General features: G+C 39.4%; 1 protein-coding gene across 1 annotated transcript in view; it reads left to right on the top strand.

The window, feature by feature from the left end:
* The first annotated feature begins 4016 nt into the window (after positions 1–4016).
* The window catches only part of hcn2b (hyperpolarization activated cyclic nucleotide-gated potassium channel 2b), a 45522-nt gene continuing 36121 nt past the window's right edge, over positions 4017–13417 (top strand). The window contains exons 1-2 of the mRNA XM_044130101.1: positions 4017–4870; positions 7582–8005. Coding sequence (XP_043986036.1) covers positions 4017–4870; positions 7582–8005 — 1278 coding nt within the window. The remainder of the gene's footprint in view (positions 4871–7581; positions 8006–13417) is intronic.

The following is a 13417-nucleotide window of genomic DNA, read 5'->3' on the forward strand; positions in this document are numbered from 1 at the left end:
CTTCCCTCAAGACTTGCCACAAGCATGCGCATTTTACACATTCCAGTCTTTACTGAATGGTCAGCTGCTGTCATGACGACCGAGGCTCAGAAGACCAGCTCTGTCCACACCTCTAGACGGACTGGATAAGATTCATGGGAAGCCTGGAGCCGCTCTGCCTTCTGAGAGGGGCTAAAGCAAAGGTAGGTCGAAGGGAGACTCTGTGTTGGCAGACAAAGGTCAAGCTTGATTGAGTCAGTGGCATGGAGACTAAATTATGATGTGAATCAAAATGCAAAGTTGACCAATTCTGATGAAATTGAAGAGTTGTCCAATCCACTTGTAAAGTAAGCCCTTGGGGGGGGAAAAAAAGTGTGATGTGCATGTTAAAATGATTGCATGGCTAAAATGATTAACTCTGAGGGAGGGGTATAAACATTTTTCCAGGCCTGTAGAGCCATTTGATGGCAATCAAATAATTGTTGCCTACCGTCTACCAAATGCTGCATATATTTAAAAAAATTAGAGACTAGGTGCTCTATATATTTTGGGATCTTTGGAGCTTCCACCTGATCAGACCTGCCTATTTTGAGTTCCTTTCAGAATGAGGATCTTTCGTGGCCTTAAATCCAAATAAACTTGGGGTGTGGCCCAAGTTTTACAATCTCGCGTACCTGTCTGTTTGCACCTGAAAAGGGTGCAAACAGACGCATTAATGTTCAACAGTCCATCTTTGGTCCTGAGTCAGACCCAGAAGTGGACCCTCCCACACAATTTAAGAACACAGCCAGTGATTTCTGAATATTAAGTCAAGAATAAAACACTTGCTATTTCCAGATGCCATTGTACAGCTTGTGCTGCACGTAGTTATGTGAATCAAAACATAGTTATGTATTGGCTCATATCTGTGCCAATACATAACTATGTATATTGATATTGGCATCAATATACACTATTGATGCCAAGGTGTATATATGATCAATACTTGCATGATGAGATCAGTACTTCTGTTTGCAGTTTCTCTACATAATGTCTACTTGAATTTCATGCCAGCAAGTATGCAGGAAAACATTCAATATCAGAAGCTTACATTTTGAATTTGAGAGCAGGATTTTCTACATTTGGTAAAGTTTGCACTGAACTTCTGCTTTCTTTCAAATACAGTTTAGTTCCCCCACAAGCACAGCTTCACAAACATTGTGCAAATGGCTCAGCTCTCTCACTGAGCAATCTGTGATCAGAGGTGCAGTTGTAGCATACCAACTAAACTGTCCATTCAGACACCTGAAAAGATAACTCAAAATTATATACTTCTGTAAAGATGCATATACCTCAAACCTGACATATTGACATGGCTGAGTATAATGGCATGTTTGTGTTAACTATTAAAGGGGAAATTGTATTCCTATATAGGCCACCTGCAGATTATAATTACAGATTCAGTCATCTTAATAAATTATCCAGATATTAGCAAATACCTGGTGGAACCGCAAGTCTCTTGGGCTCATCATACAAAGTACTCAGAACGTCTGTAAACGGCATAATGAGAAGCATTGTTGTGATGATGTGCAGAAGGTGGAGTCTCACTAAGAGCAGGAGCTTCTTAAAGACACAGGCCAGTTTCAAAGAGTCAAAATAAAAAGTCAATTTTAAGTTACGCTTGATATGCAATTCATTTTTATAACTGAAGGTAGCACACTGCCTCAGACCAGAAAATACATAATGCTGCCCCTTTAATAATCAGGAGGTTTTTGAAATGTCTGCTTTTATAGATACTGAAAAACATTATTGATAGCAAAAATACAACTTTTTGCTTTTTTTAAGCGCTTGAACTGTTAGAGGTGGGAGACATCTAAGTGGAAGTACAAAAATTTGCAAAAAGTGAACTTTGCAAAATAGGTCCCCATTAAGAAGCTCTTAGTCTTTTCTACAGTCATCCTCCTGTACGTCATCCCAACAATGCTCCTTCGTTATTCTGCTTAGAGTTTTTCCGGAGCATTGAACTGAGAAGTACTTTGCATGATGAGCTCAACAGCTTCACAGCTGACTATTCATTGTGAGCTTGAACTCTATTAACCACCGTAGCTTACGAGAAGTCTCACGTCTGTTTTGCAAACAGACCTCTGAAGTCTCTTGTGCATCAACACAGCAGTTGTCTCTCTCATGTCCACCTTGATTTAGCCCTAATTCATCAAAGGTAGGTTGTTGAATGAATGGCAGCCAAGAAAGCATGGCAGGAACCTTCTTTGATCTCATGCACCTTGTCGTGCTTCAGGGAGCTCTTTGTTTGGCTGCTGTCTGTGGTGGGACATTTTAGAGGTAAATTTCAAATCTGATGAAATACATAAAGATCTGTTGTTTGAGAAGAAGACAGAAGAAATTTATGCTGCTGAATGTTTTTTATTTTCAATGGAGCTTTACAGTAATAGTTCTCGGGACGCTCTTGTCGGCATAACCCCCAGCTTCTGGTGGCGTTCACTTTCAGAAATTAAATATTAAAATCAACCTTTGGATTTCTGCATTCTCGTCTTGGCATTTGCTGCGCATCAGCACCTCCTTTTTTAAGGACCTTGCCCGTTGGATGCTGACCACCCGAAGGTCTCCATCTCACTGTACAGACAAAAACATTAATTGTTGCACATTGCTGAATCCATTTTATTATACAGGTTCTTTCTTGACTTCCTTATGCTCCTTGAAGCAGCTAAATGTCTGATAATCTGTAGGTTTGATCTTTTTTTTCTTTTCACTTTTCTTTTTTGTCAAAGTAATTTATCAAAGTCTCCTTATATATGTTGGCCATATAGATGTATGGAAGCTTGTGTCGCTCTTATTAGAATTATTTTACCAATTTTACTTTCTCTTTCAAAAAGAGTAGAAATACAATCTAAATAAAATGCCAAAACATGATAAAGATTAACTAATAAAATAGACTTTGATCTTCACGACTTTCACTAATCACCATTTATGCAAATGCGTTTCCTATCACACTACTGTTGCTATTGGATCTCTGTATTTTCTTGTTGGTAAAATAATTTTAAATTGTTTCCAACCCAGTGGAGATGGTTTTTCCTGTAGTTTATATCTATTGACGTTCAGCTAATGTTGTTTTTGTTCAACATTAATGTTTCTCCCAGGTTTTGTCACGCGCAGACTTTAACATTGAAGGGGTTAAATATTCAAATACGTCACAAATATCAGTTTTGTAAGAAATAGATTTAAGCTTTATGGATAGCATGGATAGCTGAAAATTGGGGGTAAAAATATGTTTATGCATAAAATTTCTAAGGTAATGTTTAAAATAGCTTTTTACTGTCCAAGAAAGAAAGGCAGTGAAGTTTCGCCCCACCTGAAATTCACTGGGGTTTCAATTGTGCAATTTCCAGGTTTAACCACACGGTGGAGCCATTGAACCGCTGCAGCATCTCTGCTTGGCGAAGTCTTTGGTCAGCCTGGAAACCGCAACAGGCAGACGTGGTTGTTGCTCTCCTTCTGGTTAACTGTGTAGTTTAGACAGCCTGGATGAGAATGACTGGCATTGTTATCTGTGGTTACATGATCTATTGATCGAATGTCGTAGTTTCTCAAATTAACAGTAAAATAAGCAGAACTTTGTTTTTGAGCCCATTTTTTGTCACCTTTATCCTGCTTTACCAAAACTAACATAGAAGATAACTTGGCATTTAATCATGCTAAGTTACTACTGATTTTTCTTTATTATTTTTGGAGTTGCTCTCTCTTCTTTCGGTGTGATGGCGCCTGTGTGTGATTAGTTTTTTTTTTTTTTGTTTTTTTTGTTTTTTTTTTGTAGTAGCAGAAGCTACCTGCGTGTGTTTGCTTCCCAAGGCTGACCGTCATGTCATCATCTTTCGGTCTTTATTGCAGCCATACAATAAAACAGCTGACAGTGTGCAGCCATAGTAACGCCACGCCGCTCCTCTCCCTGAAGTGATGTGAATGGAAAGTGGAGAGCTGCTGCTCCTCCTCCTCCTCCTCTCTCCAGGTTCAAGGTATAAAGGGAGTCTCCTCCTGCCGGTGTGATGGACGAGGAGGAGCCCAGATTCCAGCAGCCTCTGGCGCCTCCGGTATCTGCCAGATTGAGCGGATGCGCGGATGATGGGAGCGGCTGGGGGACCGAGATGAAGAGATTCACGCTTGGAGGCGGGGCTGCGCGCAAAAGCTCCAGCAACTACAACGAGCTGTGGCTCCTGCAGGACGAGGACTCCTTTAAGGAACCTCTGGGCACCGCTGACAGCGCCGACTCTGCTTTGTTATGCCCCGGGGAGGCTGCTGGTGGCCGGGGCGGCTCAGCGTCAGAGCACCACAGAGGGGACACAGTTTCGGAGGCAAGCGTGAGAGGAGTGGGGCCCGTCGGAATGATATGCAACAAGAACGGAGACTGTAGAAGGGACCCGACCAGTTCAGGGAGCCTGTCTTCTCTCATCTCCAGACAAGAGAAGCAGGCGGATGGAGCCGTAGGGAGTGAGGACGGAAAGGGGCAGGCCGGGGGGATGGACGCCTCTGTCACTTCCGCGGGGTCTTTAATTCAGGGGCCCGTCGGGACTGAGGTCAAGACCAGCGCAGCGACGGAGAAGAAGGACTCCAGAGTTTCCTTCTCCAACGCCCCTACTAGTAAAGGTCAGATGCCGCCGGGCGTTCAGCCAAGAAACTCTGTCACTTTCACTAAAGCGGAGGACAGTTCTCAGATAGTTCCGGACGATGGGGACTCAAGGGGGAACCAGACGTACATGCAGCGGCAGTTCAGCTCCATGCTCCAGCCTGGAGTTAACAAATTCTCCCTGCGCATGTTCGGGAGCCAGAAGGCGGTGGAGAAGGAGCAGGAGCGCGTAAAGTCTGCGGGGAACTGGATTATCCACCCTTACAGCGACTTCAGGTACGAGACGGTCTGCAAGGGGTTCACGAATAGTTCATGCTGTTAAAGTTTTGTGTGAATGGAAGTAAAAGAAAAGAAAAAACAAAATAACAGTACCCTCAAAAATAAATATTTATCATTAAGCATACTTAAATCAAATCAAATCAAATCAAACTTTATTTGTATAGCACATTTCAGCAGCAAGGCATTTCAAAGTGCTTTACATCAAATCAAACACAAAAATACAATGCAACATAGAATCAACAATAAACACAATATCAAGTCAGATTCCGTCAATAAATTTGCAATTGATTACGTTTCGAATACAACTCTAAACAAGTGGGTTTTTAGTTGAGATTTAAAGGAAGCCAGTGTTTCAGCTGTTTCAACTTAGTTCTTTTTATCTTTCTCATTTTAATGAGAACCTAATCTTGAGATTTATTGAGGCCGCTGGTCAATGTTTTTCATTGTCCATTTGATAAAAGGCTGCGTTCACAGCAGTACTTTTTAATCGTCTGGGCTCAGGCAAGACATGTCAGTTTTGCACAAGTTTCTTCGGAATGTGCGGAAAAAGTAGATTTCAGCACCATGGATAGTTCAAGCTATCGTCCATTTCCTTTTTCTAAACGCCCTTTTCTCATACAGGAATGCATCAATAAACTAGAATACCACTAAAAAGTTCATTTATTTCAGTAATTCAGAAAAAAAACCTGCACACAGGGATGTCCCAAGATATTATTTGTATTTATTTAATTGTTAGAACGTAGGCATAGTTCTTGGCATTGATTAAGTGATTTTTGCTTAATATAAAGAAGTTTTGTTATAGTCCGGTTATGTGTCACCATCAGGGTGGAGAATAAAGACTTCTCACTTGTCCAGGAAACAGTCATTGACAGCTTTAGCCATAAAAGCTACCTCCTAATTAAGCTAACTGCTAACAGGTAGGTAGCTTAAATACTAAGCTATCTGTTAGCTTAGTAACAGGTATTTACCATGTTGAAGACGACATAAGCAAGCACAATACAGTAATACAAAAAGAGCCACAGTTGAGTATTGAGTTGATAGTTTAATTGACATACTCTTCAGTAGGCCTGTGTTAAAAAATAATTTTATGCAACATTAAAATGCTCTGCGATCTGAAATATTGAGTTTTCACCAGCAATAAGCTATAGCTATCCATCGAAACTGATAGAAATACATGCGTAAAGGTTGTCACTCTGCATGTAAGGAAACCACAAAATAAATAAGTTCCACTTTTTGAATTTATCTAGTAAAATAAAACTAACTTTTCAATGAGTTCTGATTCAAAAGTTGGTGGTGAAAGTGCTGAAAAATGAACAAAGTGAGAAAATTAAAGTAATCTCTACCAGTTTATATCTCTGTTGTAAATGTCAGCACTTTTTTTTCCTAGGTATGTCCCTATCAAGGGTGATGTGCATCATGCTGTTCCAGTAAAAGTTATGAATGCAGCTGGAGCCTGAACAGCATCTTTGCAGGCGTGTGATATCTGCAGCTAATAGCAGCTCTGTGTTGAGACAGTTCAGATTAATTCTTAATTCTTTTTGACTGCCATGATAAACATGTGTAAATATCCTTGAAAAAAAACACTGAAGCTTTTAGAAATGGCGGACTTGTCATTTGAATACCTTCCGAACATATAAGAAAGTCCACTTTATGAGTTTTTTTTGTTTGTTTTGTTTTACAAAATCTCTGTCACTGCATGTTTTATATCATTTATTTATCCATTATTTTACCAGGAAGTTCCATGAGATATCCCCAGTATTTTTGGGGATACCTGGCCAAGTGGCACAGCAGTGTGTATTATACAAAACTTTATCTGCAGCTGTAACTATATTAACACTGAATGAGATTTTCAAAGAAAAAGTCCCCGTTTTCCGATGAGTTCATGATGCAATCCCCAGCATTCGCTGGGACTTTGAGAAATAATCCTAAGATTATCCATAGTTCTATCTGATGGAAGCACACTATGCCAGTTACAGTCCCAGAGGTTTTTTGGCAACTTCCAATTATTTATCGCAATGCCTTGACAGAAAAAGCTTTTCAATTTCATGTTTCTCAAAAAAGGTCTGCCGTGTTACATCTACCAGTTTTTATGGCCATTTTGTGTTCCCAAGATGCCACTTTTTTGCAGCAGTAACAATGAACTTTGAAGGTTTCTTTCACTTCCGTTACCTTCCTGCTCACTGTTCACTATTGTTTTTGCTCCCAACTACCCTTATTTCTCACACCTGATGTAATGGCAAAGTAACAAGACTTTTTTTAAAAAAGCTGAGTTAATCGGAATCAATATCACCAACTTAAATTGTCATATAAATTTTATCTCTTCCCTTTTTAAGGGATCTTGCAGAAACAGGCCTCTGTGTCTCATGCTGTAATAAGTCAAGTGTCTTATTGGAGCAAAAAAAAAAACAAAAAAACCTCCTCAAACATATTCTTCAGTTGCATATATTTTATTGGGAGGCCAAACAAAGACAGTTATTTCTAAATATTGATTTTATTTTCCCCACAGAATAAATATACTGAAATCAAAGAAACATCTAACAGATGTTTAAGCTACTGCAATTAAGGATGAATATATTAGAAGGATTTTTACCACTAATTCTGGTAGCTGCTCTAGATGGCCCCAATCAGAGCAAACACAGAAATACATTTTTATAACGTATCCTGTTGAAAGCTTCAGCAAATCTTTGCTTTAATCATCTTCTGCTCAGGTTCTATTGGGACTTTACCATGCTGATGTTCATGGTCGGCAACCTGATCATCATCCCGGTTGGCATCACCTTCTTCAAAGACGAGACAACAACGCCCTGGATCATCTTCAACGTGGTCTCGGACACCTTCTTCCTCATGGACCTGGTGCTCAACTTCAGGACGGGCATCGTGTTCGAAGACAACACCGAGATCATCCTGGATCCCAAGAAGATCAAGAAGACGTACCTGAAGAGCTGGTTTATCGTGGACTTTGTTTCCTCCATACCCGTGGATTATATCTTCCTCATTGTGGAGAAGGGCATCGACTCGGAGGTGTACAAAACGGCCCGGGCGTTGCGCATCGTTCGGTTCACGAAGATCCTCAGCCTGCTGCGCCTCCTCAGGCTGTCCAGACTCATCCGTTACATCCACCAGTGGGAGGAGGTACGCTAATATTCATGTTTTGTCCTTAACTACAGGAAAAGGAAGATAGTTTGGTACTAATCACCAGTGAGGAAACAGTCACTGATGAAAGCATCGAGGTTTTGTTTCACTTTTGTATCTAACTGCAGCAGCACGCAGATTTCAGCTAGAAAAGTGCTTTATTTGTTTAAGTGTTATAATTAAAATGATAAAGCAAGTATAGTTTTTCAGTTGTAGGAGTAAACAACTTTGAAATTGAAACTTTTTTCCCCAAAAAACACTGGGAATAAGCAAACAAGTTCTGATTTCAGAAATATATCAAAATTCAACAAATTTTTTCTTGTAAGCTTTTTAACAAATGAATAGTTCAATTAAATAACTCACAGGAACAAAAGGTTTTCACACCAAAATCCAAACAGAACGAGTGACTTGACTTCTGCTTTTTTGATCCCACGTGCCGCTTGTGCAGACAACGTCAAAATGTGCAGGATGTAGCAAAGTTTTCACATAATCAGACATTTTTCAACCCCCATTCCTCCACCACCTACGCTTTACAGTACAGGTGCTCATCGCTCTTACATCGGAAGCCGCGAGAAATGTTCAGTTTAATCAACATAATCATAATAAAGAGGTATCGGCCTCTCCCAACATCGAATGCATTCTGACCGTGCTTTAGCTAATGATGAAAAATTGGATTTCTCTGTAGTAGCTCATGCGATTATAAACACGTAATTGTGTTTTGCATATCTCAACCGTGCATCCGTTCATAATGGCTCTCCAACAGGTGGATAAATGAGGTTTTACAATGCGGTATCGCAATAAACCCGGTGGCTGGATTATAGGTCACTGTAACCCAGTTTACTGATGCAGTTAATTAAAGCGTAGTGTGTGCTTGTCGGTAAGAAAGTGAAAAGGCTGTGTCATGGGAATGTGAACAAACATTTCAGTGAAATTAACTGCATTTTTTTTTTCTCTCTTAAGACAGATTTTATCTTTACAGTTTTATGAGACAGGACAGACAAACAGGGCACGAAGAGGAGCTGAAAGACTAACTGAACGACTAACTAAACAAGCAAGCAAGCAGCCTAGATGCATCTAATAATGCCCAGAATTATTCGTTCCCCTGTATTAGCTTGGTTTAAAACAGATTTTACCAACATGTTGGGTCTGAGTGGAAGTGATGTTAATGTTTTGAAATGGCCTAAAGTTCAATCCTATTGGAATGTGTGAAAAGAGCTAAAGATTAGCATGATGGCTAAAGAATAGAACAATGATTTATCACCAAGGAAACATGCAAAAAGCTGGTTACTGTTTGTAAGAAAGGGTTAGATTTTTCCATTTAAATGTATATATAATATTAGTCAGTCACTTACTCTTTACAGCATTAAATGGGGCTCTGGTAAAAGGTAAAGAAGATCAGTGTTATTTTTGACTAGGACGTGTCTATTAAGTCCTACATTAAACAGGTTTCCAGGACTTTCATGTTTCATCTCAGGAATATTGCCAAAATTAGAACTATTGTTATTTTAAGGGTAAGCTCTTAAAATAACAATCAGAAAATCCAAAAAGTATTAGTGAACATCCTCCAGCTGACCCAAAACCTTGCAGCAAGAGTTCTGCTGAAAATAAATAAATAATAAAAAAAATCATACCATACTGCTTCTCTTCATTTGTTCCCTGTTAAATCAAGTTGCTTAAGTTTCTCTTCAGTTCTTTCATTTGTTCTTATTTATTAAACACTTAGCATATTTCTATTTCTTGTGAAACTTGTCCTTAGTAATCAGTTAAGTTGGATAAGGGGAGGACAAATAGAAATGAGTCAGGCCTGTAATCAAAGTTCAAGCAGATTAACAGCATCTAACACAAGACCTACAAGATCCATTAACCTTCAGTTGCCCCGTCTATGCTAACATTTTTTTTTGAGACGTTATTTTATTTCGATTTAACACTGGTTTAACCTTTGAGATTTTTACATTCAGCTTAAAAATGACCAAGAAAAAAAAGAAAAGAAAAGAAAAATGAATAAGACATCTGAAAAGTCACAGGAAATCTTAAAATAATACGAGAAAGCAAAAATAAAAACAACTTACGGATGACTCATCATTTTGCAGAGAAAATAAGCTTCATGCATTATCATCCGTAATATGCCCCATCCTGGCTGCACAAACAACAGTTACTGCCTGGTTTACCGGCCACATGTGCTTTTATTAAGTCACAAACAGACCAGCCTGACAAACCAAACATCTACCATCCGACGTGTGTGTGTGCTCTCGCTCTGAAGAAGCCGCTGCTCCTCTGGTTAGAGAGTGGTAATTTAAGTTCAGTGAGAGGCACAATTACCGATTCAAACGCACCAGCAAAAAATAATGGCTCTGGCCTGAACTGCTTAGTTCAGCCGAGCTCTGCTCTGCTCAGCTCCATCCAGACTTGGACCCACCCCCAGTGCTCAGCTTACTTCTCTGCAGGTGGGTTCTCTAGAAGATCACCTGGGCGTTGTAATGATTTTAATAACCTTTTCCAGGTGAGGACTCAAACAGATGGCTTTTTTTTTTTTTACATGGTCAGAAATTTGAACCAGCACTAAGGAAGTCATGACCATCATGAGCATCAAGGAAGTAAATTGCGTAGGGGGTAATTTCCTGACGCAGGAACCACATGATGTCATTAACCTGTTTTGCTTTCAGGTTAATGACAGTCTGAGTCTACGGCCAGCATTCACACAGCATGAAGGAATGGATTATTTTTTATAGACCTCCTTCCAGTTGTGGTCATGGAGAAGTGCTATGACCCAGATTGTGGTGTGACAGTGACACATACCCAGGCGCTGTTATGATGTCAGGAGGAGTATTAGTCCTGGAGACTCATTAATCACAATGTGAATGGCACCTAATCAAAGGTTGAGCTCCACATCTGGTCCATCTTGCTTTTCCTTAACCAACCCAAGTCATCAAGTCATTGCGCATTTTTCCATCACAGATGCTAAACAACAAAACAAAAGGGAGAAAAAGCACCGGCTGTGGTGGTTTGGTGGTGAATCATGCAGTATTTGTTCATTGGAGATCTTTGCAGAATCTAACAGCGTTTCTTTTTTAAATCATTTATTCTGCTGAGTGTCATAAAAGTTAAAAGTGCCATATTGATCCCTACAAACAAAGTCTTCACAAGAAATAGCCTCAGTATTTGCCAATTTTAGTTTTTCTGATTAAAATTGGAATTAGCTAACATTAGGGATGTTAGCTAATCCCTAACATGTAAATTAGGCCCAGTGGCACTTTAAGAATTATCTTAAAGTTAATGGCTAAGATATAGGAAGTGTCCAGTTTGCTTTTGAACATCTTAAAAAAATCCTTCTGGGGCTGACAGTTTAGGTTGTTAGCTGAACCCAAACACGCATCAAAAACTGGTCTCAGTTTTGATAAAGTAGGCTTGCATAAAATTTCTGGTATGTCCTAAATTGAACTCTACTGAAATTTTATGAACTATGTTTAAAAGTTGCCTCTCTTTCAGCAAACCAACCAGCTGTAAATCAACTTAACCATTTCTACGTATTTATGAATAAGGAAACCAGAATTATTCCTGTTGGCTGTTGATGGAGACACAAAGCATGTGGTTTTAGTGCAGGTTCCTGAGGGCCATTTATTAAAAAACCAGCGGATTTTATGTATATATATGAGCCTGTGAGTATAATTTCCAGCCTTTGTGGATAGGAGTAAATTCACAATAAAATCTAACTTGTGCACTTATTTTTAGTTGTTACAGAGAATGTGTTTTACATTATTGTTCCTTCCTGGAAAAAAAAATAAAAAATGACTCCAGTGCATCATTAGCAGCTAAGATCATTCCCAAGATAGGTCTGTGTAAACCTCTGACCATCACATCATGCACATCGTGAGTGGAGTATAATATGATTTTCGGTTTTAATGTTCCAGCGACTTCCCACTTGCTGTCGGCAGGGTTTCTGATGTGTCTGGAGGAATCACAGAATATCCCAACCTCGCTGCTCCCAAGCTGTAAAATTCTTGACAGTGCCTGATCCTTTACATGTCCAGACACTTTCGGCCTAGTTCACGTGTATCGTGCAAAAAAAATTAGCACGCTCTGGAATAAGAAGCCATCAGCTGGGCTCTCAGCCACACATAAATATATAAACTTATAAAGCAGACATGCACTGTCTGGCCTACTTCGCCTGCCTGTTGGACACTTCTCCTGTCCCTTTTGAGGAAATACACTTTTACTTATGATTTAGTGAAGCCTCCAGTTGACCCAGTTAAATAAGGATTTCACACCATGTAATATTACCCCCCACCACACCTCTCCTTGCACACACACACGCACACACACAGTGGCAACCCAACCTGGCTGACTGCCAAGGAGACTGCAGTGATTAGTGTTTACCAGGCTGAGACCAGACTCTTACCTTAAGCAGAGAAACAACACCAGCAAATCGCCCAGATGTTCATTTTATCAGAATTTCTTATTTCAGCGTTCATAACATTTCACCTGCGACTTTACTCTAAACCTGTCGTATTAGACCTTTGAATGTACTGAAGCTACTCTCCCTACTCGCAGATGAGTGTGCCATGTTAAAAGTGACATGTAGAAAAAAGTACTAGATACAAATTTGTTTGTTTAAAGCACATTTTTATAAGCCTGGATCTAATTTCCTGCACCAATCCTGATTGATTTTTAGAAGGTGTGAATGTCTGGTAATGTGTAAAATCAACTCGGAATTGATGCAACTGTATTGGAGCCCAATATTTTTATCTGGTTTCCGACAAATAATTGTTTGCTTTTATTTTTCTCTGTTATTACACATCTTTGAATGGATAGTCCTCCACTGATGAGGGATGGATGGATGGATGGATGGAAGGAAGAAAGTAAAAAATGGGAGAAAGAGTGAAAGAAAGAATAAATACAGATATTTCATCTTGTTTATTCAGACATGTTTATTCAGACAAGATACCTCAATCAAACTTTTCCAGACATTGTTGGTACTCTGTTAGAAAGTCCACTGTTATTTATAATTGTACCTTTGGTTGACTAAATCTACAAACAAGACAGAATTAATAGATTTTGCATCTTATTTTTGTATCAGTAGCCCATATTAGTTGAACTCCGGTGGTCTAAGTCATCAGCTACAGATTTTTGAATGTGATTTGTTTGACATGAAGAGTATTGAAAACTTTTCTGAGTCAAAGACAATAATGATAATGTACCTCACCTTATATTTCATTTGTCCCCCCTCACCCCCACAAAAAAAAAAAAAAATCCACCTTATGGCTTCGTAATAAGCTGCTGTCGTGAAAAGCTTTCCGGTTAATGAAGACCTAGTCTGTAGAGTAGATTGGTCAAAAAAAAAAAAAGCCACATCTTCCAAAACAAAGCTTGAAAATCTGTTGCCGATGAATGTGTTACACCCTTCTGGATGGGCAG

Source organism: Gambusia affinis, linkage group LG10, assembly GCF_019740435.1.
Source record: "Gambusia affinis linkage group LG10, SWU_Gaff_1.0, whole genome shotgun sequence".
NCBI lineage: Eukaryota > Metazoa > Chordata > Actinopteri > Cyprinodontiformes > Poeciliidae > Gambusia > Gambusia affinis.